Consider the following 24,106-nt stretch of genomic DNA (forward strand, 5'->3'; position numbering starts at 1 on the left):
TCAAATTATCCCGTATTAGGCCTACAGGAGCACCTTCCAGCTGCCTCCTGAGTCTGTGTGACGTGCCCCTGCTTTGGAGTCTACCTCAAGCCGAAAAGCGAGGGGCTAGAGGGGTGGGAATGAGTTTTCTAAGTTTCCTTCACTTTCTTAGCATATCTGTGATCAGCCTGGATCACAGAGTTGTATTGTGAGCCATGGGATGGAGGGAGCCACAGTCCGACCTTAGGGAAGTCCTTTCCCTGCTGCAGAGGAGGTGGAGAGCCCTTCCCTCATGGGCAGGCATCACAGCCCGGTGAGGGGAAGACAGGCAGGTAGACGTGGCCAGGCATCGCAGCAGGTAAGGGAGAGAGAGGCAGGTAGACGCGGCCAGGGCATCGCAGCAGGTAAGGGAGACAGAGGCAGGTAGACGCTGCCAGGTATTGCAGCAGGTAAGGGAGACAGAGGCAGGTAGATGTGGCCAGAGCATCACAGCAGGTAAGGGAGAGAGAGGCAGGTAGACGCGGCCAGGGCATCGCAGCAGGTAAGGGAGACAGAGCAGGTAGATGCTGCCAGGTATTGCAGCAGGTAAGGGAGACAGAGGCAGGTAGACGCTGCCAGGCATCACAGCAGGTGAGGGAGAGAGAGGCAGGTAGACGAGTGAATGAGCATCGTGGCTTCCGTTCCCAGCTGAAATCTCACAGAGGAGTCGAGGCTGAGGGGACAGCCCATGGCAGGAGGCCTGTTCTCCTGTTCACTGTTTTGAACTTTGGTGGGAAGGAGCTGCGATCACAGAGGGAACGTGCTATGGCAGGGCAGAGGGAGCCTGGTTAGCCTGCTGGGGCCCCGAGGGCACAGGGGAGGTCCACAGTCACCAGCTCTGCTGGAAGCTGAGGCCCTTCTTGCAGGGGCCACCATGGTCAATGGGTGTGACCCTGCTGCAAAGGTCATAGACAAACAGCCCTCCAGGAGACAGACGTGCCATGGAAGAGATTTGGGGTGGGGTGGCGGGGAAAGGGCCCACATCCTCACAAGGCACTGTCCCTGAAAATAAAGACAGCCTCACCAGGCACACCTTAGCAGGATCTACCAGGCACCAGGAAACATGGCCAGCTGGTGGCTCTGTAGCAGAAATTAGCGAAGACTCAAAGGACCCAAGCAGACCCAAAGCCTGTTTCTTGCATCGCATATGCCTGTTGCCTGGGCCACTGCTGTGGGTACCTGAAAGTCGGAATATTTACCCCAAGAGACACAGCCGGTTGCTACGAGACTGTTTGAACAGTAGGAGAATGAGACGCCATTAAATGCAAAGCTGAAAGGGTTTCACTCCAAGTCCCCCCGGGAGTCAGCCCCGTGAGGCTGGCTGGGAGAGTCAATCCATCATAGAAAACGAGATGCCACTTTTTCTTTGCCTGAGTAAAAGTGTATATGACTTTTGATTCCATTAAATACTCTTTGGCCGAGAGACCCTTCCAGAATTCTGGCAGGCAGTCGCTCGCCGGACAGTCTCCCACTGTGGAACTCTGATGGCTGCTCCGGCTGGTTTTGCAAACCTGCAAGTCAGACAGTCATGCTCCTTGCCCACGCTGTGTGACGAGGCTCCGTGGAGAGTCCCACGTATGCATTTTTCAGTTTTCCTAGGTGAGCTGTCTGGAGTATTCGGTTTTGTGTGAAATAGACTCGGTCCTAAACTATTTGAGCCTGGGAGAATTAACTGGAATTGGTTCACGGAGATAAAACATATCTCCCAAGGAGTTGATGATTTTGAAAGGGTATTTTTTATCCTGGGCCAGATAGACATGAATCATCAAATAGGTATACAGCGTAGTGTCCTTATTTCTGACCATCGAATCCAGATGGAGGCTCTGACTAGTGGTTCCGGGTATCTGGTCAGTCTCACAGGGTTAATAATAATTACTAACATTTGGACGGATTGTTAAGGTTTCACAGCACCTTCTTGTGCATTTATCACATTAGATGGTGGTGCTGGGTGTGAACGACATGTGCCTTCACCTGCTGACGCAAACACCGTGCCAGCAGGGTTTTGTCTCTTTCTAAGAATGTCTTCAGGAGGCTGAGTCAGCTACTCAAAGCTACTTTAGAATAAGACAGAAAATGAATACATCTTTCTTGTCTAGAAGATTCAATTCCCTGTTTATGGTCATAGAAGATAAACTGTGGCTGGTATTGGGAAGTGTTGTTCCTCTAACCTGACTGTCTAAGCCTATTCTTTGCTTTGCTATGAAAATGAAGGGAAATATTATTGTCGCAATTAAAGATACAAATATACACAAGCACTAAAGAGGCTAAATGACATATCTGAAGTCTCACTTTGAAGAATGAGCAATTAAAACTCTGGGTCCAGCTCACTTTTCCAGAGTAAAAAACGGGTCAGAATTGGAAGGAGTCCCACTAATCAAATCTATTCTTAGAAGTGCATTAGCATGTGGCTTTGCAACTCACATTCATTCTTATGAAAAGTAGTGAGTGCTGCCATAAAAATACTGTCACGATTTGCTGCCTCCTCTTGAGACCCAGGGCTAAGCCAAAGGGTTGCCATGTACCCTAAACCTCCTCGTAGCTGCTGCCTCTGAAACTCGACTCTGTAATTTGGTAAGTGTTTTAAAAAATACAACTAAATGGCTACCACATGGTGGAAAATTAGCAATCTGGGACTGGAACTTCTATATGGTATTAAATCCACATATGGAAAAAATTAAATATTATCCTCAATGCCCTCCATGTGTTCAGTCGTATTAAATGAAATGCTTATAAAGCGTGACATTATTTAACTTTTACAAGGTTTGTCACATCTAGTAAAACTTATGACTGTTCTTTTGAAAAACTTCATGCAGGTGCCTTCTGAGCGCACATCAGTCTGGATGTCCTATAACATACATGTGATTTGTTACTGGATGTAGCACCAGGCAATCAGCAGTAGAATTCCAACCAGGATAACTTAATATATCACAGAATGCAGTCACCGGTAGTAGGCAGTGCTGTGGCAGGTCGGTCCACAATAATCTCCGTTCCTATAGAAAGGATTTTATAAAACATGCAGGGTGTGAGATGTACCATAAATTGTTTTGACAAAACCAACTCTAATATAAATGGCTCCAAGTCTCTTGTATTTCTGAAATTTAAATGACACAGCCATGTGACCTTTGCAATCTGCCTCTGGGAATGCAACAGGGCTGCTGAAAAAATACCGTATTCCTATTGATGCTGCTGACAATAACAAGCACTTGGGGGGAAGTTTGCCACCTTAACTTGGTTTACTCTGACCCAGGGAGATGTTTCCTGAGCCCGAAGTCTAGTTTCTCAGTTTGCGAGGGACGGACTCTGGTGCTAGATGCTTTAGAACTGAGATGGTCCTTCAGACTTCAAAGTCATCCCCTCTCTGTGGTTCAACAGTGTGGTTTACACCCCACTGGTGTCCAAACTGCCTGGAAGGTTCTTTAACACAGGAGATCTGGTCTCCATCCTAGACCTACTGCATCTGTATGTACACGAAACTCTGCAGGCGATTTGTGTTCAGTCTTAGGTGGAGACTCTCGGACAGTCTGAAGTCCATTGGCTGGAGAGAAAAAAAAACAAGGCTGAGAAGGTGATCACGTGTCCCGACTATATATGGCTAGACTGTGCAGAACATAAGGCTGCGTTATTACCCAGTGACCACAGGGGTTTTTAGTTGTACATGTTACCCACATAGAATTCAGTCCCTTGTTCCTGGGATAAAATGAGTTGCTAAGGTGGATTGAATAACCTACCATAATGGGAGGTCCATGCTAGAAAGTGTCACCTCGACATGTTCATTCCTTGTTTTTTGAGACAGAGTTTCACTCTTGTTGCCCAGGCTGGAGTGCAAAGGCGCAATCTTGGTTCACTGCGACCTCCACCTCCCTGGTCCAAGCAGTTCTCCTGACTCAGCCTCCCGAGTAGCTGGGATTACAGGCATGCCCCACCACACTCAGCGAATTTTTTTATTTTTTTTTATTTATTTATTTTTTTGAGACGGAGTCTCACGCTGTTGCCCAGGCTGGAGTGCAGTGGCGCGATCTCGGCTCACTGCAAGCTCCGCCTCCCGGGTTCCCGCCATTCTCCTGCCTCAGCCTCCAAATTTTTTTATTTTTAGTAGAGATGGGGTTTCACCATATTGACCAGGCTGGTCTTGAACTGCTGACCTCAGGTGATCCACCCGTCTCGGCCTCCCAAAGTGCTGGGATTACAGGTGTGAACCACCACACCCGGCCACCATGTTCATTCTTGAATCTCCGCCTGGGAGACAGTGAGAAGGAGACCTGACTTTGCCAAGACTTGATACCCAGAGGTCTCAAACTCACCATAGAATTTACGCAGTGTCCTTTTACATTCCAGTCTTGGAGAGTTTTGTTTAACCATGGGTCAAAAGAGTTTGTCCTGTTATATTTGTAATAGATCAAACTCTTAGGCAGTTTAAAAGGTGTACTTGGTTTCATACAGAACACACCAAATTTGCCAAGCCCAGTTCTTCCATGTAAATAACAGGACTGAAGTCCGCTTTATCGTCACATACTGTGAGGCAGTGTGTGATGGAAAAATGTTTCAGGTTCTGTTGAAACAATCTTACTTCACAAGAAATACCTGGGATAAAGTCTCACCTTGAGACAAGCTAGAAAGAGTCAGTGACTACGTCTAAAGAAAAACAAGGCGTTTCCGAGGAGAATCTTGAGTTTCTCAGGCAGACCGACTCCTCTCACAATATGTTCCTGCGTTCTCAGTGATAATGTCATTCTGGCTCATGTTACAGTATCTTTGGTTCTCTGGGTCTAGAGTTTTCCATACAGCAGCAAACTGCTTCAGGCAACTCATAGATGATCAAAGGCTCAACAAGCTGCTAAATGGAATGTAACTACCTGTAAATGTCAATGTTTTTTCAAATAAGTGTTTTTTTCCCCTTAGTTCCGAATTCTGCGCTGTACACAAATGTCACTTGGGAGCTGGCCTAATAGTGTCTGATGAGAGAATCCCTGCAGCTACTTAATTCTGTATTTTCACAACAATTCTCCACAAAGCAGTGGCAAAAGTCCTTGGACAGTGTAGTGTCACCTCACAAGAGCATCTCTTTTTGCTGTTGCCCATAGTATTTCTTCCTTTTGGGACCTCTCATGATGAGTGACTATTAACTGTTCATGTTTTACTGTCTTAGACGTTCCTACAGGATCACTAGATCTGGGATCCTACAGATCACTAGAACGGGGAGACAATCTTTTTTTTCCCCTAACATCTCAGGCTGAGTTTTTTACTATAAAAATATTGTCATTTTTTGCCACTACTGAGAAAATGAGTCCTTACCCACCATCAGCCAAGAGTCAGTAGTTTTTAAAAAGATTAATAAAATCCATGATCCCTTTGATTATTTATATTTCTGGTTGAGAGTACAGCTGGGTAGCTCTTGGAGTTTGGAATCAACTATATTTTCTATTAAAATATGCTGCTCCAGCTGACAGGACTGTCGACTGTCCAGTTTTGAATGTTACAGTTGGCCCTTGACTTGCTTTAGTCAGTGAAGGAGAGATTACGGATGCTTGGTCCAGTTGGATTAGGCTGTGGCTTCTTTCTCTGCATCATGAATGTTGGCAGGATTGGACTTTGGCATGACTTCCTGGGGCAGTATGAGTGTTGGGCACAGGGGAGCTGTTGTATTAAACAAAGCTGTGCCCCGTAGCAGGGCCGCCTTCTGCCTGGCTCAGAGCCTCACCAGCAGTCTCCCTGCCGTCTGGCTCCAGTGAGGGCTGAAAACCTCAGTTGCCAGCCCAAGTGAAATCTGCGTGGGCCGATGACAGTTAGAGACAGTGAAATCTGCGTGGGCCGATGACAGTTAGAGACACTTGAATGAAAGGAAAGTCAGAAACCACAGACTTGCTTCTTCACTAGTAATTGGAGAATACTAATTAGGAAAATAATAAAATAGTGCAAAAGTTATCTTGATTGACAAGATTCGGATTATTTGTTGATTAATCAACAGTCACATGATATGTAAAATGTAGGTGCTAGTGTGTGTATGTATATATATGTAAATACAGGCATATATATTTATGCATATAAATACCTATTATACACATTTATTATTTGAACTTTAAAAGTGTACACAGATATTGCTTTGCTTTTTAATTAATATATAAAGTTTGTACGCATTTATGGGGCACCTGGGACATTTTGCTACATGCATGGAATGTGCGATGGTCAAGCCTGGGTGTTTAGAGCATCCACCACCTTGAATGTTTATCATTTCTATGTGTTTGGAACATCTCAAGTCCTCTCTTCTAGCTCTTTAGAAACATACAATAGAGTTGCTAACTTTTCACGGGGATCCAAGGCCTTTTCTGTCATGGTGGGTTGGCTGATTGTAATCCTAATTGTCTTCCTTCCAGAAAGCACCGCTCTCATGCATTATCCGTTTCTTTCAAATGGAGTGAAAATTTAAAGATACTTGCAGAGCATCCGGAAGGCAGAAACCGTATGGAGTTTTATGTAATTTTATAACTATTTTTAATAGGAACTCACTTTACTGAGCTATTTCAAAATAATCACTTCAGTTTTTTAATGAATAGGAAACAATAAATTTCTTTGTGCACTCTCACTCCTGTTTCAGTAATAGTTCTTTACTTTGGATGATTACAATGGCAACTGGCATAAATGGGCTTGGTAAACTGACGCAGGTACATGGCACAGTGGACTGACTCATGGTACCCAAACAGCACCTGGGAGGGGAGAAGGGAGCAGGTGTCCTAGGGTGCTTGGGATCCAGAAGCAGCTTTATTCAGCATGCTTTGCAGAGGAAGTGGGAGCTTGGCTAAATGGGGGAGATGGCTTCAGAGAAAGTCAGCTAAAAAGTTTCTACTGTACTCAGCAGGAGGAAGCTGATGGCCACCAACTGTTTCTGTGGTAGGGGCCCACACTTAGAAAAGCAGCGGGCTGGGAAGGGTCAGTGTGGATGTCTGTGCTGGGAGCTGTGGCTCCTCGGGCTGGGAAGGGTCCGTGTGGATCTCTGTGCTGGGAGTTGTGGCTCCTCGGCCTGGGGAGGGTCCATGTGGATCTCTGTGCTGGGAGTTGTGGTTCCTTGGGCTGGGGAGGGTCCATGTGGATCTCTGTGCTGGGAGTTCCGTGACTCATACCCATTAAGGGCCTCTCTTAGGGATACCTAAAAACGATTCTAGTTATAATTAACTTGCTCCAAACAGTAGGCTCTTAATGTGCACAAGCTGCTGCAACTTCTGTGACAGACGTGAGCCTGGCTGGGTGGGAGAGGCCAGGATGTGGAATGGGTCAGGGCCAGCATTCTGGGAATTTACTCATCCCTCCCAGTCTTACTGGGAGAGCAGGCTCCAGTTTGCCTTTGCTTTTCTATATATATTGCTACACACACACACACACACACACACACACACACACACACACACACACACACACACACACACACACACACACACACACACATACACACACACACACAGAGACTTGACAGCCACATTAAAAAAAAGATACTAGTTGAAGAACAGAGCTGGAGTCCAACATCTGGTTTTGGTAAAGTCTGGCCTTTGTGCCCAGTTTTACAGCTGAGCTGACTGAAGTACCACGAGCTCATGAGCTGTGTAAGGTCAGCGCGTCAGGCAATAGCTCAGCGGCTATATGATCCCCCAACCCTCGTAACTTTCAACCCTACATTTTAACTATTAAGCCACATGGCCTGCTATAGAATATGCCACAAAACACCCCAGATGTGTTGAGAGAGATCCTTCCATGACCCAGCTAACATCACAAGCCCTCAGGACTCTCTGATGATTGGATGTTCCTGGTGACCTCTCCTGCAGTGTAAGCACATTAACCCAAATGTTATGAGGATTTCCCCACATGACAGTCTTATAAGATTTTCTTATGAGGTCACTTCCCAGGAAGGCAGGGATTTAAAAGCTGCCACAACAGACCATGAAGTAAGCAACATGTGGCTTTGCTTTCAGTCTGTCATTTTAAGCAATGAAGAATTCATATGGATGAGGTTTCTGATGTAGCTGATAGAGCATTTTTTGTTTGTTTATAGGCTTTGGATTCACCTTGAAAACATCCTCTCTGAACATCAGAAGTCCACTTGGTCCCCGAACGGTATATTAACTTCTAACATTTCTGACTTCCAGGCATGGAGATTTCAAAACCAATTGCATACAGCAGCGGAGCTTTTCACTTTTAATGGAACATTTAGGAGAAGGGCAGCTTTTCCTATTTTCTGTGTTATCTTCAGCCCGTTAACTGTTATCAGCCTTGGAGAGCAACCATCCGTTCTCCTTAAAAACATGAACCACATACTAAGTTATATCTTGCCTCTTAAAGATTCAGGTCACTCAGATACATCATACTGAGACAGGACGCTCAGGTACATCATTCTGAGACAGGACACTCAGGTACATCATACTGAGACAGGACGCTCAGGTACATCATTCTGAGACAGGACACTCAGGTACATCATACTGAGACAGGACACTGAGGTACATCATTCTGAGACAGGACACTCAGATACATCATACTGAGACAGGACACTCAGGTACATCATTCTGAGACAGGACACTCAGGTACATCATACTGAGACAGGACGCTCAGGTACATCATTCTGAGACAGGACACTCAGGTACATCATACTGAGACAGGACACTGAGGTACATCATTCTGAGACAGGACACTCAGATACATCATACTGAGACAGGACACTCAGGTACATCATACTGAGACAGGACACTCAGGTACATCATACTGAGACAGGTCACTCAGGTACATCCTACTGAGACAGGACATGTTGATTGTTGGTGTGTATTTCTCCCAAGCCACCACTCAAACCAGTGTTTGATTTCCATGGAGGTTGTCTGATGGCTTTTAGCTTGAGCCCCAACAGTGTGACTACACACAAGGCAATTTTTTCAGAAATATCATGGAACTTTAGGGACATTATATTATTAAATTTAAAAAACCTAATATGTTATTTTTTTCAATAAAGTTTATGAGTTTACTGAGTCTTTCTTTTCCGAAATAGTTAATGAGCTTTTGAGTCACGTTTTTTATGAAAGGATTGACTTTCCCATGGCGTCCAACTCTGTGGATAATCATCCAAAACAGATTTGACTGTATTTGTTTAACAAAAGGCTGCCTAAACCAAACTCTGCTCTGAATTTTTTGTTTTCCACACTTATGTGCTAAATCGGTGTAATTTGGTAGTTTTTCTCTCCAGAACCACTGCTGGTCTTGTGTAACAATCAGCAGAGGCAGCAGTCTGACAGGTCCACAGAGACAAATGAGGCAGCGGGAGGAGTGCAGTGGTCAGGCAGACGAGGGACCTCAGGACCAGCAGCTCAGCCGCATCCTTGCCTTTTCCCAAGGACGCACTGAGCAAGTCAGGATGGCGAAGAAAGTCTCTGTCTCCAAACAACACAGGATTTGTTGAGGCTCCTCCTGGAGCTGAAGTGTGTTTGGGGTGATATCTACAAACTTCCATCACTGCTTCACTGGTGGCCTTTGGAAAATCACCATTTTTTTTTCTGTCTTGTTCTGTAGGTTATATTCTGCAAAAATAGGACAAATGCTAAAATAGTGATGTCAAATTTAAGTTTTTCATAGAAATAGCATAGTAGGGAACTATACTCATTTTTATAAGGAACACATTGTATCATTATTCTTTCCCTTCCTTTGTTCTTTCCTTAAGAAATATTGAGTGTTGATTATGTACCAAAGAATAGAATATGATGGGAAACAATACAAGTATCTTATTACATGTCATATAGTATAAATCTTTAAATTGTGAATATAAATTAAACAGAGCCCCTCGGTGTCATGGCTCATGCCTGTAATTCCAGCACTTTGGGACACCAAGGCAGGTGGATCACTTGAGCCCAGGAAATCAGGACTAGCCTGGGCACCATGGCAAAACCCTATCTCTACAAAATGTACCAAAATTAGCCAGGTGTGGTGGCTCATGGCTGCAGTCCCAGCTACTTGGGAGGCTGAGGAAGGAGGATCACTTGAACCCTGGAGATTGAGGCTGCAGTGAGCCGTGATTGTGCCGCTGCACTCCAGCCTGGGCAACAGAGTGAGACCCTGTCTCAAAAAATAAATAAATAAATAAATAACTAAAAGAGAGCAACTCAGCAATAACTATATATTTAATTATTATAAGTATTATGTTTAATAATATAATTATATTTAAATATTACATTATGTAGCACATCAAAGTGTATCATATGAAGTTTTTCATCTCCATCAGTCTCTCTTATTTTGATAGTAATGATAAAGCACTGGCCCAACTTAATCCTCAGAATGTGTTTATTGAATTAAACGGTAGCCATGGAATTCAGAAGAACTTACTCGAAGAGCTTTAAAAGGGCAATAACACTTATGATTTTCCCTATTAGAAAAGTATTTGTTCATCATAGAAAATTGGAAAATTCTGGAAAACACGAGGAATAAAAGAACAATCATGCCTAATTCTATCATTCAGAGATAGCAATTGCTACTAATATTTTGGCATATTTTCTCTAGCCTGTGTGTGTGTGTGTGTATCTGTGTGTATGTGTGTGTGTACACAAAGAAAAAGTAGAGGAAATGTCATTTTTTATACAAATATAATATAAAACAAAAATGAGATCACATAGTATACATTGCTTTTAGACATATTCTTAAAATTTATTATATCATGAGCATTTACTTTTGTTAATAAAGTTTTATAAAACATGATTTTTAATGGCTGTAGATTATTTCATTATATAAATGTGCATAACTTAACTAATCCCTTATTTTTGGTCATTGAGGTTATTTTAAAATTTTAGGCCAGGTGCAGTTGCTCATGCCTGTAATCCCAGCACTTCAGGAGGCCGAGGCGGGTGGATCACCTGAGGTCAGGAGTTTGAGACCAGCCTGGCCAACATGGTGAAACCCCAGTTCTACTAAAAATACAAATATTAGCTGGGTGTGGTGGTGGGCGCCTGTAATCCCAGCTACTTGGGAGGCTGAGGTGGGAGAATCGCCTGAACCCGGGAGGTGGAAGCAGAGGTTGTAGTGAATCAAGATGGTGCCATTGCTCTCCAGTCTGGGCAACAAGAGTGAAACTCCATCTCAAAACAAAACAAAACAAAACGTTTTAACCAGCATAAATAACTCCCAATTGAGTATCGTTACATATAAACTTTGTGTATGTTTTTGACCATTTCTAGAATAAGTTCCTAGACGAATTACCAGAGGTACCAAGCCAAAAAGGGATGAGCATTTTTCAAGCCTCCTAATTTCCCTCCAATATTAAGTGCGCGTGGGAATAATTGCTATGTCTTTTTCAACTTTGGATATCAAACTTTAAAATTATTGTTTTTGGGGAAGATTTAGGCAGATACTGTCTTCAGATTATAGAAATGTCAACAGAAGTAGCCTGAGGAAAGTTATACAGTACAAAATTTGACATCTGAATCTTGGAAACATTTTCAGTTAAATTTATATGTGTTATTTACTTCATTAGTTGTAGTGTCTAGTTACATAAACTGATCAAACAAGCAATGTCACTGAGTCACAGAGACTGACTCGAAACCCTCAAAGGTGGCCCAATCTCCTACCAAAAGATTAAGCCCCTCCTGTAACATTTCTTACTAAGGGTTATTTCTGTTTAAACACTCCCAAGACCTAGGCCTTCCTCACTTCACCAGGTGCCCCTTAAAGCTGGTTTTCACTTATGTAGAATAGGCCTGTGTGGGCTTACCCACCTCTGAGTCCTTGAATGGGATCCAGACCGACTTCACAACAAATGTACCATATTGTGGGTTTATATTTCCCATAAGTTGTGAATGGTACATATTATCTTCATTCCATATTCTCAAATTTGCAATCAACTAGGGATAATCCTAAAAGAACCTAGGAAATATTGGCACTGGACATAGGTCAGTTTCAAGCAAGCTAACTATGGTGTTAACACACGACTATGTTAGCGTCTAACTGTGCCTTTACCTCTGACCATGATGAATTTGCTACTGAAGAGAATATCTTCTTGGATATTGCCGTATGATCCTGCAGCATGGATAGGGAAATCGGGCCACGTTCCCAGGCATCTAGAATTATTGGAAGGTACAGTGCTTTTGTAGGGTCACCAAATGTGATGGCTTCTTGTTTGTGAGTTAGTACTGCCAGAATAATAGTACTTTGTGGTCATAAATTATTGCACAAGCATTATCTTCTTTGAATTTCTAAATAATCCTGTGAAGTAAATATAGTCATTATACTTTTCTTGGTATTATTAGTTATAAATACATATTCTCAGTTTTAAGGATGAAGAGGTCAAATTTCTGAAAAAGTCACACATCTAATTAATTTTAACTGATGGGTAGTGCTTGAAAATCAAGAACAGAACTTCGAATTCCACATTCTGTGCTGTTTTTACCACTTAATTTAATATAATACCTTACCTGGCCCATTGTTTCTGACTTAATGCATACTGATTTTACATGATACTGTGAAGTAAACTCTTTTTTTAAAAATTTATTTATTATTATTATTATTATACTTTAAGTTCTAGGGTACATGTGCATAACGTGCAGGTTTGTTACATATGTATACTTGTGCCATGTTGGTGTGCTGCACCCATCAACTCATCAGCACCCCTCAACTCGTCATTTACATCAGGTATAACTCCCAATGCAATCCCTCCCCCCTTCCCCCTCCCCATGATAGGCCCCGGTGTGTGATGTTCCCCTTCCCAAGTCGAAGTGATCTCATTGTTCAGTTCCCACCTATGAGTGAGAACATGCGGTGTTTGGTTTTCTGTTCTTGTGATAGTTTGCTAAGAATGATGGTTTTCAGCTGCATCCATGTCCCTACAAAGGACACAAACTCATCCTTTTTTATGGCTGCGTAGTATTCCATGGTGTATATGTGCCACATTTTCTTAATCCAGTCTGTCACTGATGGACATTTAGGTTGATTCCAAGTCTTTGCTATTGTGAATAGTGCCGCAATAAACATACGTGTGCATGTGTCTTTATAGCAGCATGATTTAAGTAAACTCTTAAGAGTCCTATATGAGTTTTAGGGTTTCTCTAATCCAGGACTAGGTTAAAACAACCCTGTGGATTTTGACCAGATACAGCCCTTCAGAAAAAAAGTCTGCATTTGTGTACTGTGTCCACACAGCCAGAAGATTTATTTTAATATTTGTGCAAATTTCATCAGCAGGAGAAAATAAGGGCCAAAACCTTTCTTGTTGGATTCAATTGCTTGTCCCCCCTTGTCAAAGAGGACACTTGAAACCCAAGAAGCCAGTAACTGGCAAATGGGAAGTGTATGCTGAAACGGGGCACCTTTGCTGTTGATGAAAAAAGAATTGGCCAAGTTGGAGAGGCCAAAGATGACCCCATTAGTATCTAATTTGTATTTTTTTGATACCCATCTGCTGCACAATTACAAATGTCGGCATCTAGACTGTGGAAGAGAGACAATATAGGATGTCTGAGCCCAGCATGACCTTTTAGCTCTTTGAGTGAGAGCTCCAGAGTGAAGATAAAGGTCATGTTGCAAGTGAAGTATTGAGACTTTCATTAGTCCATGAATCAGAATTTTATTTCAGCCTCACTCTTCATGCTGACACCCTAGGGTGTAATAAAACAGAGTTCTAATCAAAACAGCATAATGAAATATAATCTACAAAGGAAAAGGTTTATAGGTTAGCTTTCAAAACAGACAGGTGTTTTGGCATTTTAAGAATAAAATTCTCTAACTGACAAGTTTCTTTTGTAGTTGAATAGGATCTGTAAGATGTGTTTTTTTTTCACAGCACTTCAGCAGCCCACAGTAAGACCCTTCAAGGTCACATAAACAGAATGAAAATGGGGCCCAGAACATCATCCATGCTAGAAGCCGTGGAGGGCAGAGGGGATAGTAACACTGTTTTCTGTGTGGCTGAACCAATTCTACTCGATCAATTGGTTTGTTCAAATAGTCAGTGTGAATAAACAAATATTTATTTAGCAGTTATTTAGTCGGCCCTCAGAAAATGTTTATTGAGGGCCGACTCTATGTCAAGAACATTGTTAGATCTTGTAACCCTACCTAGTCTTCCACTGGCACACATGGAAGAGAACAATGAGGAAGTGAAAGAGAAGTTGTAAACTGAAGAATGAAGCCATCTGATATGACATCACGCTATTTGCACAGCGCCATGTTTTCCCCGGCTCATTGCCTTGAGAAAACTCGTCAGCTGCCCTTTCCTTATGGAGATTTAAGACTCTAATTCAAGACATTAAGGAATTAGGGATTCAAATCCCGTATTTCTCCATCCTTGTTTATGTTATCATTAGCTTTTGAAAATGAAGAATGATTTGCCATTTTAGTCATTGTGTCAGTGAAAACTCCATGGAATTTGTGTTTTTTAAAACATTCTATGACACGCTCATTTTTAAGATATACAGCTTTTATGCATTAAAAATGCATGAAATGTAGACAAATTTTAATGCTGACCAGAGCATATGTTTACTTACACCAATTTATGTTATGTTCCGAAGTTTGAGTCTAAACCTTTGTCATGTTCTAAGTCTAAGGTTTTTCCTGAACCATTTTCCAGTATCTGCCGTGATGGCAATATTGCAGTGACGTCTGCATCTTACAACCCATGTTCCTGCTCAGGCCTCCTCAGCACCAGGACAGTGACTGGCTGCTATGCCTTGGATGCACGTTGGAAAAGCCTGTGTCTACTCTTGTTGTTTTACGTCTTCCTTGTTTGACTAATGGCTCTCTAAGAGGTCAATTGCTTGATGCTGTTGATAGATAGTATTTTTGAGCCTGTGTTATGGTTCTTCATGGGTTCACCTCCCCTTGCTCTAAAAATTTTGTCATCTATTCCAACATATTTAGCTATGCTCATACATGTACAGGCAATCACATTTCTTTGAACATAGATTTAAAAATTACTCTTTATTTCAGAATTGTTAAAATACGAAGACATATAATCTCGGAATCAAGGAAAAGAGGGCAACTGAAAACCAAGTATTCATGTTGCTTCCCAGGAAGATGACGGGCTGGACAGAGGAGCTGAGAAGTCAGGTTTGTACTTGCACGGTGTAGGGTCATCACTTAGCTCCATGTGCCTCCTCTGAGGGCACGGGTGTATGTGTGGTTGACTGCTTTGAAATATTCCATTTCGGTTTGAAAACACCCTGAGGCAACAGTGACCAAACTACTTTTATCCATTCACAAACATATGAAAACCAAATGTGGATCTAGGAAAAGAGATTGTCAAATAAATTAATTTTTGCTACTACTACTAGTATTTTTTTAAAAAATAGCGCTGAAACCAAACCAAAACACAATTATTTTTTTAGCATAAAAATTCAATACTCATACTCAGAAGTTTAAAAAAATACAATATTTATGAAGTAAATGAATATTTAACTTTTTACAATTAAAAACATGCACCAAATATGCCAAGAGGAAAAGAAAGAAAATCAAAAGGTCTTCTTTCTAATACTTAGTAAAAATAGTTTACACAGAGAATCAGTGTAGTTGGTTCTCCAGAAAAGGCTGATTATCAGTTACTAGAGATAATTTATACATTAACACGATGTTTATAGTTTTTATTCTAAAAGTTATAAGCACAAGGCAAAGAATGATTTTTCCTCATCCTTTTGAGAACAAATTACTGATCGAATACCCCATTGCCTCTGACTATTCTCTGCTGTATTTCCTATAAACAAGAATATTCCTACATGTGCTCAATATAATCATCAAAATCAGATAATTAATATTGATATGTTTCTACTATTTAATTTGCAGAGACAATTCAAGTTTGCTAATTGTCCTAACAATATTATTCTTCATAGCAAACGTGTCAAGTTCAGAATCCCCTGTTGCCCTGAGATGTTGGTGTGGTCTGGCTCTGTGTCCCCACTCGAATCTCATCTCAAATCCCCACATAATCCCCACAAGTCAAGGGAGTGCTGCGGCCTTCTTGTTTTCTTCACTCTGGAAAGTTCCTCATTTTCTCCTTGACCTTCATTATCTTGACACCTTTGAAGATGACAGGCCAATGCCTGTGGAAGGCCCAATAATTTGGATTTGTTTGATGTTTCCTCCTTATTATATACAAGATATGCATCGCTGGTAGAAATACCACAAAACATGGCAGAAATACCATGAAAAACAAACACTTTGCTTTCTTCTCTCACTGCATCATAAAAGGAGGTGCCCAACGTTGATTTGTCCCATTACTGATAATGTGTAGTTGGATCACTCGATTAATATCTACCAGTCTACTTCACTGGTAGATGGAGTATTTAGTGCCGCCATAATAATAGTACTTTGTGTTCATAACTATTGCACAAACATTATCTAGTATATAATACACTAAAGTTAAAGTTATTCATTAAAGTTATTTATTTTCCTTTGCAATTAGCACATATTGGTGGGAAGTATGTTGAGACTATAAAAACATGAGGTTTCTCATCAAACTCCAATTGATTCATGTATTTATTTACATCTTGAGGATTTGTGTTTTCTATTTTATTCAATAAATTATATCCTGTTACCATCATGTATTTGATGGTGATTTTGTTTTCTAGCTTTTGCTAGCGAGAGCCTCTTTCAGGTGGCTTGGTGTCTTTTGTCACAGTTCTGTGTGGGGGCCCTTCCTACCCTGCTTGGGCTCTGATACCGGCATCTTCCCGGCCTGGCCCTGCTTGGCTGCCCTCCTTTCCCGCCCAGGCTCTGCAGTGTGCTGGGGGCCACCTCACTCTGTCCCCATCTGCTCTGACACCGGCATCTTCCCGGCCTGGCCCTGCTTGACTGCCCTCCTTTCCCACCCAGGCTCTGCACTGCGCTGGGGCCACCTCACTCTGTCCCCGTCTGCTCATTGTGGCATAGTTGTCTTTCCTGCCCAAACCCACTCAGTGGCCTTTGGAATGAATTGCTCAGGAAGGGAAGAGGAAGAAGAATTTTTGTTTCCAAGGTTTTCTTTCAGTGGCTTTATCTGGACCTTCATTCATTTAGTCACAAATGTTTTGAACATGGATATTTTGCTGAGGTCTATCTTAGTCTAGCAGATATAAAGGTAAGACACAGATGCCCATTTGGGAGCAGAAAACAGCAGGGAAGAGGAAACATGAGCACAGCCATCTAAACGTAGGGGCTGCTAATGTTCTACCGGAGGGAAGAGGAAGGGATGTGAGAGGGCCGCTCTCCACAGGCGGGAAGATGGCCTCAGAGGTCAGTTTCAAACAGGGCACATTCTAGGACAAGGAAACAGCATCGGCCAAGCTGTTCTCGCCCGTAGCCCACAGGCCACACAAGGCCCAGGATGGCTCTGAATGTGGCCCAACACAAATTCATAAACTTTCTTAAAATCTTATGAGATTTTTCTGTGTGTGATTTCTTTTTCTTTTAGCTTATCTGCTATCATTAGTGTTAGCACACTTTATGTGTGGCCCAAGACAATCCTCCTTCTTCCAATGTAGCCTAAGAAGGCCAAAAGGCTGGGCACCCCATGGATAGGCAAAGGCATGGAGGCCTGAAAGTGCAGGTAATCTTTGGGGAATAGCAAGTGGTCACTGGGATCTAGAAGAGAATGCATAAACATGTGTTAAGATACAAGCAGGGAAAAGAAAGGTTAGGGCCAGATTAGAAGGACTGTGAATGTCATGTTAAAGTTTAAACTTTGCATATTGGAGTTTGTGCTTTATAGAGAAAACGTTGGCAACAGTGTGGAGAAGAAATTGGAATTACATAGGAGACCGTTTTAGGAGAATATTATCCACCTTTTTTTTCCAACTAAGCAAAAGGCCCAGGATTCTGGTCTGCACCAAGGCCTCCAGAGAGAGTGAGGATGGGGAACTCTATGCCTCTAGGTCTGAGGCAGAGGGGTAGCTGAGTAAAAAAGTTCTAATGTACATCTGTTGCATTTCTGAGGTGTAAATACTCCCTCCGTGACCAGTTTTAAGCTATCAACATCTCATTACTGAGCAGAGTTTAGAAGGCATTAGCATAGTCAACATAGCCAGTGCAGGCCAGCTCTAGCTTACTCCTAACAGGTGAGGACGTGTCCTGTAAGGGGAAGGGAAATGAGTGTAGGATTACACAGAATGACTTTATGCAAAGATGTGGACTTTATGGGACAGGTCAAAGACCTGCACAAGAAACAGCTGAGGCTGTCTAAGGCTGAGTCAAGCACCTGGTGGCCTGATCCAAGGAAAAGCAGGACCGAGCCCTGGTTCTGGTTGCCTGGGGAAGAGACAGTGTGAATAACAAGCTGTGCCACTGAGGGAAGACCCCTGAGGGCAGGTTGAGGAAACCCAGGGCCTATGAAGTATTTAGCAAGAGTTCCCTTCCCGGTCAAGGACAGGGCTGTGGCAGGAGGCGGCTTCGAGGGTTTAGAGCCACTGGCAAGCTGTGTTCTCAGAGCCTTCCACTGGTGTGCACGATCCCCTTACCTTTACTAAACACTTCCACTTTCTCCTCTGTCATACACTTCCCCCAAGACAAGAAAGAGCTATGAGTTTGAATCAGGGCTGAGAATAATAATAATAGCAAATCATAATGAGTAGCACTGAGCTCTGTGATGTTACAGACACTTTTCTAAATGCTTTATATGTCTTAAGTCTTTAACCCTCACTGATAGGATTTTTATTTTATAGATGAGGAAATTGAAGCAGGAAGAGATGAAGTAATGTTCAGGTGAAGTAGCTGGAGAGGGTACAGTATTAGAACATGCCATAGAGGGCTGACTCCACACCCATGCTCCACTCTGCTACACTGGGGAGAAGAAAACATTCAGGGAGGACAAAGTATTGGCATCTCGAGATACCATGCACTGCATAATGAGGTAGGTGAGCCCATGACCTGGCGTCTAACAGATATGCGAGTAATGTGTTTTGAATTAATAAATAGGCAACCTCTCTTGCATCAGTTAATCTTTATACAGTGAGGGTTTTATAGGCCTCACTGTCTTGCATTTTGATTTTGGACATCAAAGATGATCTTTGAGCAGTGTGTTATAGTTTCCCAAACAATAATTTGAGAAACACTGGAAGAATATGCCCAGCTTCAGTTTTGAAATATTGCATCAATTCTTCTGCTCCTAGATCATGGAGCTTGTTCTCATCAATAGATTTAATTAATTTAGATATTTATTTACAACAGCCTCTTTTCTCTTGACCTGCACGAGGCAGGCCTGGATAGTGTGCTGAGGGTCTCACTCCGCGATAGCTGGTGCTCTAGTTGAGTCTGTGCACAGCGGCTACATCCCTGTCTCAAATCAGTGCTCTGGCATCTGTCTTTACCCTCCTCTGAGCTTACTGTATAAAAAAAGCCTGCTTTTGAGAGACATCAAGAATGCACGGTTCCATCTTTATGATGAGAGACAGATCTCCCATTAAAAGAATTCTGCATTCTGAAAAACTGAGTAGGTTGGCACTTAAAAGGGAATTCCAGCTGGTTAATTTAGGGTGCTGAAAAAAAGATCCAGCACAAGAATGTTTTCTGGCTGTGAGCCCACTGCATTTTCAACTGATTGCAAACTGGAGACATTTTCATCACACGAGGGACTTTGCTTTTCAGTATCACATTGTTCTGAGACAGGAAAACAACAGTTTGGCCCTGGTATCATAGCTATATTCACGAACATGATCAATGCCAGTTGCATCAGAACCAAAGATAGCCTTACGTTTGCTGATGTATTAAAAGTAAAAAAAAAAAAACTGAATGAAAATTTAAAAAAATTTTCCCTCTTGAAGTTTTTTTTATTCTTGCTTCCTAATTTTCTTTTCTGTTGTGTCTATGAAAATATTCTGAAGATATGAAAAGAGCTTTAGGTAAAAGAACAGTTTTGAAAATTGTTAATTTCATGTGGTATTTTTTGCGCCCAGTGGCTAAACGTGAAAAAAATGTATAGAATCCTCTGTGGGTCCAGGCAGCTCCCCAGGGCCGCTGTCCTCCGTGCAATGATCCAGCAATTCATACAGCTTTCGCCTGCTGCTCTACCAGCTCCACACCAGACCCGGTTCTTTGACAAAGAGAATGAGCAGCTTAGGTGCTGTTAGAGGCTTTTCGTGGTTTGGCCTGAGAGTGACACACACTGCTTCGGCTCCCGTTTCCTGGGCCGGAAGTTGTTATGTGGCTCTGCCTAACTTCAAGCGTCTGGGAAGCAGAGTCTCCCATCTGCCCAGAAAGAAGAAGAAGAGCTGGATACTGCTGAACACTGGTAATGCGTGTTGTCCCATCATCCTTCCCAGACGCCGGCATAGTCCAGATGGTCCGTGGTCCAAGTGAACAGAAAAAAACCCTAAGCTTGCTGCCACCTTTACAAACTAACAAAGCAAAACACCTCCCATTGTGATTTCTTGTTTCTATGGAGTGTTGAAGTTTCCCTAAATAAATTGTCCCCTTCATAGACTTTTCTTTTCCATGTTTCTCTTATTCCGTTCATTTCAGCCAAAGGAACGTTGCTCCCGTCTCTAGGTAGAGTCTGGACACCTTTTGCAGCAGCCGTAGACCCAAGAATTGATGCCCTCAGAAGCATGTCCACATTTGAATTACTTCAACTCTGAGTGTTCTCTGTGCTATTTATTGTCAAGGCATTTAAAACCGTAGGATGCAGGTGGCCTCAGTACTGTCAGTGCACTGCCTTGGTTCCCCAGCCTGCTGGTAGGACTGATCCTCTCCCCTCAGTATCACTCGGGGGCTGGCTACCAAGTGACCAAACTTGGGGATGGTTGGGACGCGTATTGACGTCCTAGGGATCCAATATTCATTTATTCTGTTTCTAACACTGTTCATTGCTTTGTATAAATCCAAGTTGCTGTCTGGTATCATATTTCTTCCTCCCAGAGAACTCCATTTAACATTTCTTATATGTAGGTCTGTTGGCAATGATTTCTCTCCGTTTTTATTTGTCTGAGAAAGTCTTTATTTCTCCTTCATTTTCTCTCAGGGAATAAAATACCGAGTTGAGTTTTTTTTCTTTCAGCACTTTCAAGATATCACCCCGTTGCCTTCCGTATGGTGTGATTTCTGACGTGAGATCTACTGTGATTTTCCTGTGCTCCTTGTTACACGATTTGTCAGAACTATAAAGGGTCTGAGCTTTTATCCTACTTTTAAGCTAAACATTTACCTGCCGTAGTTTCATAGAAGCTGGTAGAAGACAAGAGACAACAAACAAATGACAACGAGCCATCAGTGACACACTTCATAAGATGTTCAGAAACAGGAGAAAGCTGTGGAAAGCTGGCTCCCAACAGAAATGTGTTTCATTGGCTGACTTCAGGATTTCCTATCTGTGTTTTGTTTTCAGTTTGAATACAAAATATATGTGTTCAAGCATGTACATGTGCTCGTGTATGTGTGTATATGTCTCTGTGTGTATGTGTGTGTGTATATGTGTGTGTCTGTGTGTATACGTGTGTATGTGTGTGTTGTGTGTGTCTCTGTGTGTGTGTGTCTGTATGTGTGTCTGTATGTTTGTGTCTGTGTGTCTGTGTGTGTGCATGTGTCTGTGTGTGTGTGTGCATGTGTCTGTGTGTGTCTGTGTCTTTGTGTATGTGTGTGTCTGTGTGTGTGTGTATGTGTATGTGTGTGTGTGTGTGTGTATGTGTATTTGTGTGTCTGTGTGTCTGTGTGTCTTTGCGTGCATCTGTGTGTATGTCTGTGTGTGTGTCTGTATGTGTACGTGTGTGTATGTGTGTATGTGTATGTGTGTGTCTGTGTGTGTGTGTGTGCGTGCATCTGTGTGTATGTGTGTGTGTCTGTGATGTGTGTGTGTGTCTTTGTATGTGTGTCTGTGTGTCTGTGTGTGTTTGTGTGTGTATGTGTGTGTCTGTGTGTGTCTTTGTGTATGTGTGTGTATGTGTGTGTGTCTGTGTGTATGTGTCTGTGTGTGTGTGTGTCAGTACTTACTCCTGCGTGGTATTCTCTGAGGTATTTGGCTCAGAGATTTGTTGTCTGTCATTGTTTGTGACACTCTTGGCTATTATTTCTTTTGGCCTGTTCTCCTCCTCTCTTTTTCCTTTAGAGACTCCACGTAAACGTGTGTTAGATCATTTGATATTCTCTCACAGTGCTTGGGCGCATTATTCTGTTTCTGCTGCTGTGTCTTAGCCTAGGTACTTTCTATGGACCTGTCTTTAAGTTCACTGATTCTTTTCTGGGTTATGTTAAGTCTTCCAGTGGGGCTGTAGAAGATGCTTTTCATCTCTATTACTGTCTGTTATTTCTGGGATTTGAACTACATTATTTGTTACGGTTCCATCTCTATGCTGAAATAATCTGTCTAATCTTAAACATCATACACCTCTTTATTGAAGGCTTTAACTTATTAATCATAATTATTTTATGCTCTTTATCAGATAGCTCCAACATCTGTGTCGCACCTGAGTCTAGTTATGCAGATTCCATCTTTTTTTTTTTTTTTTTTTTGAGGTAAAGTCTCACTCTGTCTCCCAGACTGGAGTGCGGTGGTGCCACCTCGGCTCCCTGCAAGCTCCGCCTCCCGTGTTCAAGTAATTCTCCTGCCTCAGCCTCCCGAGTAGCTGGGACTACAGGTGTGCACCACCACGCCCGGATAATTTTTGTGTTTTTAGTAGAGATGGGGTTTCACCATATTGGTCAGGCTGGTCCTAAACTCCTGACCTCAGGTGATCCACCCGCCTCAGCCTCCCAAAGTGCTGGGATTACAGGTGTGAGCCACCACCCCCGGCTGCAGATTTCTTTTTCTCTTGGCAGCGCATTGTTTGTTTCTGTCTTTTCACGTACCTTGTAATTTTTTGTTGGAAAGTCACACATCTTTTTCAGGACAGTAGAGACTGAGCTAGAGGTTTTTATGTGTGGAAGTGGGTGTTCTGTGGGGCCTTTAGTGTGGGCATTTGTGTTCATCTGGTGAGGAGTTGGGAGGGGTCTGAGATTTATGGTTGCTGTAATTATCCTCCACGCTCCACAGTCTTCAGATTCCTCTAGCGATCCTCTATATTTGATGTGGTGACAGTTTCCCCCAACGTGTTTCTCAAAGTCTGCTCCACTCTCAGCATTAGGCCCTCCCTCCACGCTGTGCAGTGGAGAGCACCGTTCTCTTCTAGCTCTCCCCGCAGTGTTGCACCTGGCTCCCCGCAGTGTTGCACCTGGCTCCCCGCAGTGTTGCACCTGGCTCCCCACAGTGTTGTACGGCACCTGGCTCCCCGCAGTGTCGCACCTGGCTCCCCACAGTGCTGCACCTGGCTCCCCGCAGTGCCCTGTGGCACCTTACTACTCGTGCTCCAAGCTTGTTGGTGCAGGGAACGGTGCCGGACACATCCTCTGCTGTTCTGACCCAGCCTCGGTCTCCACCTGTGTCCTTGGCTCACAGAGGTGTGACCTTCGTGAGTGTTTCTCCTCCTTAGCTCTAGTTTTGATCCCGGAGCAATGCTCTTTCTAGATCTCAACATCACAGATCGGAAATCAGAACTGTTAGTTTATTTTTATCTCTTAATTTATGGTCTTTGATTTGCCCATGTAATGTCAGGAAAATAGTGCGATTATTCGAACTGTCCCAGATGTAAAAGCCAATCATTTAGGCATCTAGGGAGAACCACCAAGATTCTTTGTGGGAAACAGAAGTCACGTTGGACATTATTCCTACTTCCCAAGAGCTTGTGGTCTAAATGGCAAATAGTTTCTGGTAAATCCATAGTTAAAATCTGAAATGTGTGATCTGCCAAGAACAGTTGAATGACATCCAGGAAGGAAGTGAGTGACGACTGAGGTCAGCTGCCAGGAGGAGGTGGGGCTTGGAGATGCATCGCGGAATGCAAAGGGCAGGGGCTTTGCTGTCAGACTCGGCAGGCACAGACTCCCAGCTTTGCCTCTTGCCTGGCGTAGCATCTCAGTTAAATGGCTACACCTCTCTTTGTCTTAGTGGATACAGTTGTGCTGATGATATTCGACCTTCGGGCTTACCAACGGAACCAAAGGAAATAATATGTGAAGACCTTCATATAGTTCTCAGCTTATAGAAGGGCTATGAGCCATTAGAATTTAATTTGTTTTTGTTTTTTCTTCCCAAACCCCAATTTTTAAAAATGGTAGCTTTTGGATAGGCAGAGAGAAGCCAGAAAGGAACTCT

The 24,106-nt window shown here is 42.8% G+C and overlaps 1 protein-coding gene across 7 annotated transcripts in view; it reads left to right on the forward strand.

Moving 5' to 3' along the window:
* Positions 1 to 20,400, forward strand: part of LOC105466740 (uncharacterized) — a 100,598-nt gene extending 80,198 nt beyond the window's left edge. For 4 of the 7 annotated variants that reach the window (XR_011620693.1, XM_071092705.1, XM_071092709.1 and 1 more), the window contains 4 exons: positions 8,057 to 8,118; positions 14,950 to 15,069; positions 18,651 to 18,838; positions 19,881 to 20,400. Coding sequence is in view for 2 of the 7 variants with exons in the window: in XM_071092709.1 (XP_070948810.1) it covers positions 8,057 to 8,074 (18 nt within the window). In the remaining 5 variants the exon portion in view is untranslated. Of the gene's footprint in view, positions 1 to 8,056; positions 9,037 to 14,949; positions 15,070 to 18,650; positions 18,839 to 19,880 lie in introns of those variants that run through there. The other 3 variants (XM_071092706.1, XM_071092707.1, XM_071092710.1) reach the window with 2 other exon arrangements.
* The last annotated feature ends 3,706 nt before the right edge of the window (positions 20,401 to 24,106 follow it).

This window comes from Macaca nemestrina, chromosome 3 (genome assembly GCF_043159975.1).
Source record: "Macaca nemestrina isolate mMacNem1 chromosome 3, mMacNem.hap1, whole genome shotgun sequence".
NCBI lineage: Eukaryota > Metazoa > Chordata > Mammalia > Primates > Cercopithecidae > Macaca > Macaca nemestrina.